Here is an 11,672-nt window from a genome sequence, read left to right on the forward strand (position 1 = left end):
ATGAGCACAAACAGGAGGAATTTAACCTGCACGCGTTGCTGTTTGTAACCATCAACGATTGGCCCGCTCTCAGTAACCTTTCAGGACAGACAAACAAGGGATACCATGCATGCACGCACTGTTTAGATGACACTGAAAGTATATACCTGGACAAATGCAGGAAGAATGTGTACCTGGGCCATCGTCGATTTGTTCCGACCAACCATCAATGTCGAAAGAAAGGCAAGCATTTCAAAGGCGAGGCAGCTCACCGGAAGAAGCCCGCCATGCGTACCGGTGATCACGTACTTGCTATGGTCAATGATTTACACGTAATCTTTGGAAAGGGTCCCGGCGGACTAGCTGTTCCGAATGACGCTGAGGGACACGCACCCATGTGGAAGAAGAAATCTATATTTTGGGACCTACCCTACTGGAAAGACCTAGAGGTCCGCTCTTCAATCGACGTGATGCACGTGACGAAGAACCTTTGCGTGAACCTGCTAGGCTTCTTGGGCGTGTATGGGAAGACAAAAGATACACCTGAGGCACGGGAGGACCTGCAACGTTTGCACGAAAAAGACGGCATGCCTCCGAAGCAGTATGAAGGTCCTGCCTGCTACGCTCTTATGAAAGAAGAGAAAGAAATATTCTTTGAATGCCTGCTCAGTATGAAGGTCCCGACTTGCTTCTCATCGAATATAAAGGGAATAATAAATATGCCAGAGAAAAAGTTCCAGAACCTAAAGTCTCATGACTGCCACGTGATTATGACGCAGCTGCTTCCGGTTGCATTGAGGGGGCTTCTACCGGAAAACGTCCGATTAGCCATTGTGAAGCTATGTGCATTCCTCAATGCAATCTCTCAGAAGGTGATCGATCCAGAAATCATACCAAGGCTAAGGAGTGATGTGGCGCAATGTCTTGTCAGTTTCGAGCTGGTGTTCCCACCATCCTTCTTCAATATCATGACGCACGTCCTAGTTCATCTAGTCGACGAGATTGTCATTCTGGGGCCCGTATTTCTACACAATATGTTCCCCTTTGAGAGGTTCATGGGAGTCCTAAAGAAATATGTCCGTAACCGCGCTAGGCCAGAAGGAAGCATCTCCATGGGCCATCAAACAGAGGATGTCATTGGGTTTTGTGTTGACTTCATTCCTGGCCTTAAGAAGATAGGTCTCCCTAAATCGTGGTATGAGGGGAGACTGACTGGAAAAGGCACGCTTGGAGGGGACTCAATAATATGCAGGGACGGATATTCTTGATCTCAAGCACACAACACAGTTCTACAGAACTCTACCTTGGTGACCCCATATGTCGATGAACACAAGAACAGTCTGCGCTCCAAACACCCGGAGCAGTGTGACGACTGGATTACATGTGAACACATCAGGACTTTCAGCAGTTGGTTGGAAACACGTCTCAGAGGTGACACCACTGTTTGTGATGAGTTGTACTCGTTGTCCAGGGGACCATCTTCGACTGTATTGACTTACAAAGGATACGAGATAAATGGGAATACATTTTACACGATCGCCCAAGATCAAAAGAGCACCAACCAAAACAGCGGTGTCCGCTTTGATGCAGCAACCGAAAGGGGAAAGGACACATATTATGGTTACATAATGGACATATGGGAACTTGACTACGGACATGATTTTAAGGTCCCTTTGTTTAAGTGCAATGGGTCAATCTGTCAGGAGGCGGGGTACAGGTAGACCCACAGTACGGAATGACAACAGTGAATCTGAACAATCTTGGGTACACTGACGAACCGTTCGTCCTAGCCAATGATGTGGCACAGGTTATCTATGTGAAGGACATGTCTACCAGACCGAGAAAAAGAAAATATAAGAAAGCGAATACATTATACGATGAGCCAAAGCGCCACATAGTTCTTTCAGGAAAAAGGGGCATTGTGGGAGTGGAGGGCAAGAAAGACATGTCTGAAGATTATGAAAAGTTTCATGAAATTCCTCCCTTCAAAGTCAAGGCTGACCCAAGCATCCTGATAAACGATGAAGATTATCCATGGTTACGGCGCAATAAGCAAATGACACAAGCGAAGAAAAAGTGAAGACTTTTCTCCCGCAACTATTATGATGATACCATGCCAACTTTGTAACAGACGAGTATGATACCATTGTCCGTTTTGTACACGAAGTGCATCTAGTTTTTTCCGTAACACTCTCAACTTTCTTGAACATGCTATGTGGATGAAATGATGATACCATGCCAACTTTCAACCTTTTCAGAGTTCATTTGAAATGTTTTTCAATTTTAGGGTCTTATAGCTCAAAATAATTAGTAAATGCATGAAAAATGACAAATGAAGTCAGAAAGGGTTAAAAATTGTTGATGTGGCTTTGAATGGTGCATTTTGAACACACAAAAAGTCAGGAGTTCATATAAGTTTTAAAAAATGAAATCCCTTTGTAACAGACGAGTTTCCGTATGAAATCCAGATACTTCGAAAGATATTGTCCGTTTTGTACACGAAGTGCATCCAGTTTTTGCCGTAACCCTCTCAACTTTCTTGCACATGCTATATGGATGAAATGATGATACCATGCCAACTTTCAACCTTTTCAGAGTTCATTTGAAATGCTTTTCAATTTTAGGGTCTTATAGCTCAAAATAATCAGTAAATGCATGAAAAATGGTGCATGAAAAATAACAAATAAAATAAATAAGTAATTAGAAACAAAATAATATAAACTTTAATAAAATATATAAGTAGAAACAAAATAAAATAAACTTTAATAACATAAATAAAATTTATGAAACTAAAATTATCAAAGTATTTTTTGTTCAAAACATTATATGCAACCTCTAGTATTATTGAAACTAAAATTATATAAAATTGATGCAACTAAAATTATCGAAGTATTTTCTGTTCAAAATCATTGAAAGCAAAAATAATTTTCATAAAGAACTTTTTTTGTTAGAAACTTTAATAGCAAAAAGAATTATCATAAAGTAAAATAAATAAGTAATTAGAAACAAAATAAAATAAAATAAATAAGTTTTTTGTTGTAAGTAGAAACAAAACAAAATAAATAAAGCAAAAAAGAAAACAAAAAAAGGCAAAAAATAAAAATTATGCCACCTACTGGGCCACCACGGCCTAAATACGACTAGAAACCCATCCATGGGCCAGGATTCAGGCCCGCAGAAGGCCCAGTAGGCCCACAGGCATGTACAGAGAGGTTAGGCCCGTAAGCCTGCTTTAGAGAGGAGCTCGACAGCTCAGGCGCACCGCACCTTATAAACAGGTGCGGCTCTCTCTTAGCTAGCGAGGTGGGACTACTAAACTCCCACCACCACGCCGCTGTGCAAGGCCATTGGTCCCGGTTGGTGGCACGAATCGGGACCAATGCCACCCTTTGGTCCCGGTTCGTGGCATCAACCGGGACCAATGTTCCCCCTTTAGTCCCAGTTGGTGCCACCAACCGGGACCAAAGGCCGCCGCTTCCCGCCCTTTGTGCTGCTGAAAAGAGGCCTTTGGTCCCGGTTGGTGGCACCAACCGGGACTAAAGGGGGGCATTGGTCCCGGTTGGTGCCACGAACCGGGACCAATGCTCTCAGTATATAAGAAAGCACTTAGCGTTTTTCAGATTCATCTCTGCATCAGTTCCCCCGCCCCGACGACGCCGCCAGGCTGCCCGAGCTCGCCCCGTCGACGCCGTCGCCGCCCTCTGCTGCCTTGTCGACGCGCAGCCGCCTCTTCCCCGAGCACGCCGCCAGCGGCCCGCCCCGACCACGCCGCGCGCCCCTGCCTCGACCTCGTCGTCGTCGCCCCAGCTGCCCCGACCACGCCGTCGTCGCCTCTGCCTCGCCCTGCCCCGACCACGCCGCCGTCGCCTCTGCCCCTACCCCGACCACGCCGCCGTCGCCTCTGCCCCTGCCCCGACGCGCCGCCGTCGCCTTGGTTAGGGCCGGCAGTGCCCCTTCCTCCCGATTTTTTCTCTGTGTATATATGTATCTATGTATATATGTTCGCTGTGTATATATATATATATATGTTCATGTATATATGCAAAAGATAGATTTTTAGAAAAGTTAGGATTTTTTTTGGTCATAGATTTTTTTGGTGATATTAATTATTGTAGAATATGCAAATGTTTGTATATTCATATGAACAATGCATTAGGCAAAACCTTTACTTTTTTCGAAATTTTCTATTTGAACATTTTTTTATGAATGAGAGGAAAAAGGAAAATAAGAAGAGGAAGAAAGGAGAAGAAGAGGAGAGGAAGAAGAGGAGAAATAAATAAGAAGAGGAAAAAAGAAGAAAAAGAAGAGGAGAAGAAGAAAGGAATAGAAGAGAAGAAGAAAAAATAGAAAAAATTCTATTTTTTCTACTTCTCTCCTCTATTCCTTTCTTCTTCTCCTTTTTTTTCTTTTTTTTCTTCGATCTTCTCCTCTATTCCTTTCTTCTTCTCCTTTTTTTATTTCTTCTTCGTTTTCTTATGTTTTATCGGGTCTGTCGTCGTCGATATACCCCACTCTCGATAACTTCAACACGAGGGGGGTCGATATACCCCCTCCCCGATAATATTGTTTTCCCATGTACGTATGTCGTCGTTGTCGATATAACCCCCTCCCGATAACTTCAACACGTGGGGGGGGTCGATATACCCCCTCCCCGATAACATTATTTTCCCATGTATGTATGTCGTCGTTGTCGATATATATAACTCCCTCCCAGATAACTTCGACATGATGGACGGTCGATATTTATACCCCCTCTCGACCGTGATAACTTATACCACGGGAGCACCCCCCGGACCTCTCGCTCGACCAAAACTCTCGAGGACACCCAAACCCTAGAAAAAACGATGTCGGTCTCCTACCCCCTCCCGCCGCGCCCCTACCCTTGAAGCGTTGCCAAGGCCATCCCAAACCCAGAATAAGCTATGTCTACGTTTGCACTAATATATCCACCTGCTGTCATGTTTGTGTAATAATTGCCATGTTGTAATATTTGCAGAAACAATGGAGCACGAACGAGACGAGCAAGCAGAAGAGGTGTTGGGGGACATAATCTTAGCTGAAGGTGATATCTTGTCGTATCTTAACGACAATGATGGTCTGGAAGAACAGGGTGAAGAAGCAGGCTACGGTGATCGAAGAGTGGAGGAGGAAAGACATGATTATGATGGCTCCGGTGACCCAATGCTGGTGCAAGAAGGAGCCCGTGGTGACGGCTCCAGTGACCGAACAGAGTCCGGCCAGGTAAATATATTAGTTAAGCCTGTGCTGACTAGCTAATTGATGCATTCATTGTTTTGGTGTGTACACATATTAATTAACACTCGTCTTTCTTCTTTTTTCTAGCCCTCCGGATCGAGCACAACTTCGGTAAAGAGACGAGGCCCGAAGAGAAAGTTGCGCTCGGATGAAAGGTTTGAGATCACAGCAATCGCGCGCGACGGCCAACCGATTGAACCCATCCGGACAAAGGATGCATTTGCTACTCAGTGCGGGGTTCTAGTTAGGGACAAGATCCCGATCAGCATCCACCAATGGTATAAGCCTAAGAAGGAAGACCCTGAGGTGTCTTATGTCAATGATATGCAGAAAGATGATCTTTGGACTGAGCTGAAGGCAAATTTCACCCTACCGCCAGAGGAGGATCTGGAGAAGCCAGTTAAAGAGCAATTAATCAAGTCTCATGCTCTTAAGAAGATGGCAGACCTATTCAGGAGGTGGAAGAATGAGCTGAAAACGTTTGTCGACAAAGAAGAGACACCAGAATTCATCGGCCGGTATGAGAAGATCAGAGATCACTGGCCCGCATTTGTGGCCCACAAGACATCGGAAAAGAGTAAGAAGATGTCAGCGACAAACAAGAAGAATGCTGCGAAGAAGAAGCTTCACCATCGCACGGGGTCAGGTGGCTACCTCAAAGCCCGGCCTAAGTGGGGCAAGGCTGAGAATGATCTGCTTGAAAAAGGGATCGAACCACAGACAATGAACTGGACAGACCATTGCCGGACTTGGTTCTTCGGGGCTGGCGGAACCTTGGACCCTGTATCAGGGAGGTGTGTTTGGACGAACGAGCTTTTGAGAATACCAGTCAAGAAGATTCAGCAATATATCAATGCAGTCCAGGAAGGGACGTTCGTTCCAGACAGAGAGAACGACGAGCTCACAATGGCCCTCGGGAATCCTGAGCACCCTGGACGGACACAAGGCACGCCAGGCTCCGTTCCGTGGAAGGCTGGTTTTCCGGACGCAGGCGGTTACAAAAGCCAGGAGAGGAGGGGAAAATGGAGCAGACCCAAATTCAGAAGCTGCACGAAAGGGTTCAAGCGCTAGAGGAACGAGACGGCAATCGACATGCCGAAACTACCCCCGAAGCTACCCCGCCATCTCAGCGGAGAAGCAGCGTGGCTTCCACCGAGCTGCTTCAGCCGGAGCATGTCTTGACGGCTCCTGCTAGCTACCCCGTGGATGCTATCACGGAGTCTCAACATTGCCACCTTATGGCGGAATGGCGGAACTTCAAAGTCAAGGCGGCTGTTGGCTCTGTTTTACCTCCTGAACCCGGCGCAACCTACCACTGCCGGCCGATTCCAGAAGGATATGCTAGGGTGATGGTGGATGAAATAACGAAGGGATTTGAGGACCTCCAGCTTGACCACCCTACCGGTGAAGGGGAGACTCGGCTGGGTTTAGCTCTGAAGACTCCGTGCCTATGGCGGAAGGAGCTCATTAATCTTCCGAACTGGACGCCTCCGGCGAGTAAGGGCACTCCGCCGCCGCCGCCTCCTCCGGCGAGTGATCAGGGCACTCAGCCTCCTTCTCCGGCGCGTGGCGGCACTCCGCCTCCTCCTCCGGCGAGTGATCAGGGCACTCGGCCTCCTTCTCCGGCGCGTGGCGGCACTCCGCCTCCTTCTCCGCCTGCGCCGGCGTGCCAGAGCAGCCAGCCTCCTCCTTCTCCGCCTCGTCAGCAAGGGCGGAAGAGACCCGCCGCCGCTCCGGCTGCTCCGGCGCGTCGTAGTCCTTCTCCTCCGCCTCGTAAGAAAGGAAAGAAGACAGCCGCAGCCGCTCCGTCTGCTCTGCCGCGTCTAGCAGTACAGCTGCCAGAGGCGGGAGGCAATACAGATTCGGTCCTTCTCTGAAGACTCCAGAGAAGTTACCATACGAGAGGACCGAGGAGGAGAACGCGAAGATCGTGCGAGCCGAAGTGAAGAACTTCTTTGAAGGGGTGAAAGCAAAGAAACATCCACCTCCAGAGGAGAAGGTAGATCCGGTGAAAGCGAAGCGCACTCTGGATGCCCTGACAAAACCACCAAAGTCTCCGCCGAAAGGCAACTATGAGCGCATTATTGCAAAGACATTTGTCGAAGCGGAGCGGTCGGGAAGTACTGTCAGTGATCAAAGGTTAAAAGAACGACGAGCTGGGAAAGAAATTGCCCAACTCGGCGAACAAGCGAACCAATCGTGCCCCCCACTCAAGGTGTCTAAACACATCGTCGCTAATGATCCGAGGATGGTGGCCGGTTATAGCAATCTTGGAGATTACCTGCCCAACGATGTACATTATGAAATCATGGAGGTGGACGAACACAAATACCATTACAGGAAGCCTCTCGTCAAAGATGAAAGATCTCTCACAACGATGATGCGAAGATTACATGATTGGTACATGAAAACCTGCAGAGAGTCTGATGGGATGAATACTTTGACGCTGAGAGTTAAACCGGAGCATGACCTCGTTGGAATTGAACTGCTGAATGTTCCATTTGAGGAGTTCTTCCAGTTTTTCAATCAAAAGGCCCTCGATAAATCAACGATCACTTGCTACTGTCTGTAAGTAATACTACTTCTGTCATTAAGTCTCTCTATATAGGTCAGCTCTTTCATTGCATGTATTTATAATTATCCTCACTATATTATGCAGATTGAAGATCGCCGAATTGAAGAAAAGACAAATCGGTGATATTGGGTTCATTAACACAAATCTCATAGATGCATATACGGTTGAAAAACATGCCAAAGAAGCCGAGGCCAACTTGCTACGATCGTTGGTATTAAATCAAAACAAAGATATAATACTCTTTCCTTACAACTTCAAGTGAGTGTTACTGTCTTGTGCATATTCGGTTTCCCTTATTAGTCCAGGTTATAGTAATGTAATTGATGACTTATGCATGCGTGCGCAGCTTCCACTATGTTCTCCTAGAGATTAAGCTTGAGCAGGGACTAGTAACCGTCTTAGACTCGAGACGAAAAGATCCCCAGGACTATGCGGACATGACTCAAATGCTCGAGAAGTAAGTTAAATCGATCATTATCCACCGTATCAGCAACTTTGTTCATTTCCTGATATCAAGTAATTGTTTTCTTTGTCTGGCAGGGTTTGGAGAAAATTCACCACAAAAGCTCCGAGGCTGCCGAAGAAGCTGCAATTTAGACACCCGAAAGTAAGTACTATAGTAGCATGTTCCGCACATCTCCTAGTGATTCATGCGCTAGTTTCATCAATACCATTTAGCATGCTTGCTTATCAGTTTGATTGACCTCTATTTCTTGTAAAGTGGTTGTGGCAGGAACAAGGGAATGATTTCTGTGGATACTATGTTTGCGAGTCTATCTGCCACACGACCTGTGAGCGGGGCTACTCTGACGAACAATATGAAGTGCGTAAGCAATAATATTCACAATTTTATTTTATTACCATCATTTGTGTCGAGTTTCATTTATTCATATATATATATATGTATTGACCCCCTTCTTCAAATTAGATGTTTCGGATGCGGGATGAACTCCTAGCAGAAGATGGTATGCGAGCAATTCAAGAGGAATTGGCGGCATTCTTCCTTGACCACGTGATCGCTGAAAACGGAGAATACTATGTGGACCCTGTGTTCTTACAATTTAATTAGGAGATTATATTGTAAGAGATAATTATTGTATATATGTAGCCGGTAGTGTCAGATAGATATACGAGAACTTGTTGTTCGACCAATCTCTCGGAGAAGGAGAGGTGGTCGATATCACTTCTCTCTGTATGCATATGTTCATGACGATCTTCTGTTTCCTTCATTTGCTTACTAGCTAGCGTGTCTAGTCCTCTCCATACGTATATAGTACGTAGCGTCGACCAAGCATGGAGATAAGAGAGGACACTTCTCTCTATTAATTAGCTAGCTAACACAATATATGAAACACCTAAATTAATCCCCCAAAACCCCCCAACCTCCCCCCCTTTCAAAAAAAAACAAAAACCCCAGCCCCTGAATGCTGACGCGTGGATGCCTATTGGTCCCGGTTGGTGACACCAACTGGGACAAAAGGCCCTGCCTATTGGTCCCGGTTGGTGGCACTAACCGGGACCAAAGGCCCCCCTGCCTAGGCTGGCAGCAGCTAGAGGCTTTCCAGGCATGTTTGGCAGCATAGATTGTATGCACTGGGAGTGGAAGAACTGTCCATTTGCTTGGCAGGGCCAGTACAAGGGGCATGTCAACGGGTGCACTGTCATATTAGAAGCGGTGGCATCGCAGGATCTTTGGATATGGCATTCTTTCTTCGGCATGGCAGGTTCTCACAATGATATCAACGTGCTGCAGCGTTCTCCAGTCTCCGCGAGGCTTGCAGAAGGCCACTCCCCACCTGTCAACTTTGAGATCAACGGCCACCAGTACAACAAGGGGTACTATCTAGCTGATGGTATATATCCTCAGTGGTCAACTTTTGTGAAGACAATCTCGAAACCCCAAGGTGAGAAGAGAAAGAGATTTGCCCAAATGCAAGAGAGTGTTATAAAGGATGTGGAACGTGCTTTTGGTGTGCTTCAATCCCGGTGGGGTATCGTTCGAAACCATGCACTGTCATGGGATGAAAGGAAGCTTTGGGAGGTGATGACTGCTTGTGTGATCATGCACAACATGATCGTCGAGGACGAGCGTGATGACAGTATCTTCGACTAAGGATTTGATTATCAAGGTGAAAATATTGAGCCCCTGCACCAAGACCCGGCCACATTTGAACAGTTTGTCCAATTCCACCGTGAGATGTGTGATTGGCACACTCATTTGAATCTTCGAAATGACTTGGTTGAGCACGTGTGGGATCACATTGGCAACCAATAGATGTATTGGTTCATTTTATGTTCAGTCAAGACAATTTCGATTTGGTTGTAGAACTATTTTATTAAAGACAATTTCAATTGGGTTGTAAAACTATTTTAATTTTCAGACAAATATTTGGATTGTAAAACTAGTTTTCATGAAAATATGGGCATGACGGACAGGATGGGGCAAAAGGGATGCGGCCGCGTGCTTGGCGCACGGCCACCGCATCTCAGGACACGCCCGGACAAGACCCCATTGCCTTATCCAAATGGACAGAAACCGGACAAAACGGACGTCCGTTTGGGGTCGCGGGATGCAGTTGGCCTTACGGATAGATGATGCTACGGTCAGCAGCAAAGTCAGTAGATGAGCGTAGGTAGCTTAAGGTGGCCGCCTGCCACGAGCACGGGGACACGTGGCTCCGGAACCGGCACACCAGCGGCCACCTAGCAACATTAGTATACCTAGCGAGCAGGGCGCCTAGCTATGTGCATCGCACTACATGCGTGTCGGCCCGTGATCCCGTCCCGTCTTCCGAGCGATGGTACCCGTTTTTCAGTTAAAATAACCGAATGCTTTGTTTGAACGTAGCAGCAACTGTCATACCATGTCACTGCTATAGTACTCTTCTCAATAAGGCACTGGACTAGTAGCTAGTAGTACCTGTCAACGTAAGCTATGGAGTATATATTCTGGCCCATGCTGGATTGGATATAGCACGTCACGCCTAGGACACCGACGCGCTGTCGGCGAACGCTGGATGGCCGGCGACTCGCGGTCACTGGCTTAGTTAATTGTTCCATGCGGCATCAGCCCGAGCCGACGAGGACGACGCACACTGTACCACGTCAAGCTAGCTAGGGCCCGGGCGTGCACACGGAATTAGACGGTGCACGCGCCGACGATCTCGACACGACGAGGCCGATGCGCACGTACGCGCGCGATACCTAGCGGTAAGGGCAACCGCACGACCCTATCTTTTTCTGGTGCGTCTGTTTGGGATAAAACTGACGAATAGCGCGGCCTAACGCGCGGCCTCAAACGGATAAATGTCCGAATTCCATCCATTTTCGACCCATCCCGGCCCAAACTTGCGCTCGGTTTGGGGTGAAACGAACGCGCGCGGACGGCCTCGACGCACGCCCTTGTCCCTCCCGTGGCCCGTCTGTCGGGGACACTAGCAGTCCCTCCGCTCCCAACGCTTCCACCCTCTCTCCCCGCCCCGCCCCGCCGCCGGCGCCGCCGCTATTCTCCGGCCGCCTCCTCACCGCGCAGCCCCGGCCGTCCATACCAAACCACGTCTCGACATGGCCGCCACCACGCCCGCGCTATCGCCGTAGTTTTGGCCGTCGATCGGAGGAGGTTTGGCCGTCGCCGTCTTTGCCGGTGGCAGAGGGGACACGACCGCCGGCGACGTACCACGGCGGCCGCGGCAGCTTCCGACGAGAGCTCCAGAGCGGCCAATAGCCGGCCGGCAACCACCCCTGCTACGTCGAGGTGATCATCGCAGCCTCTTCGCCACCACGACTGCAAGGTGTTCGACATTTTGCTCACAAAGGTATGGACAGTGGAGACGAGTTTTTCTTCCATCACTTCCTTTGTTCA

General features: G+C 47.8%; 1 protein-coding gene across 1 annotated transcript; it reads left to right on the top strand.

Moving 5' to 3' along the window:
* The first annotated feature begins 9,377 nt into the window (after nucleotides 1–9,377).
* LOC109766577 (uncharacterized) lies at nucleotides 9,378–9,923 on the top strand. The gene has a single exon (XM_020325360.4). The coding sequence runs from the start codon at nucleotides 9,378–9,380 to the stop codon at nucleotides 9,921–9,923; it is 546 nt and encodes a 181-aa protein (XP_020180949.3).
* Nucleotides 9,924–11,672: the final 1,749 nt, after the last annotated feature.

The sequence above is a fragment of the Aegilops tauschii genome, chromosome 2 (assembly GCF_002575655.3).
Source record: "Aegilops tauschii subsp. strangulata cultivar AL8/78 chromosome 2, Aet v6.0, whole genome shotgun sequence".
In the NCBI taxonomy this organism is placed as follows: domain Eukaryota; kingdom Viridiplantae; phylum Streptophyta; class Magnoliopsida; order Poales; family Poaceae; genus Aegilops; species Aegilops tauschii.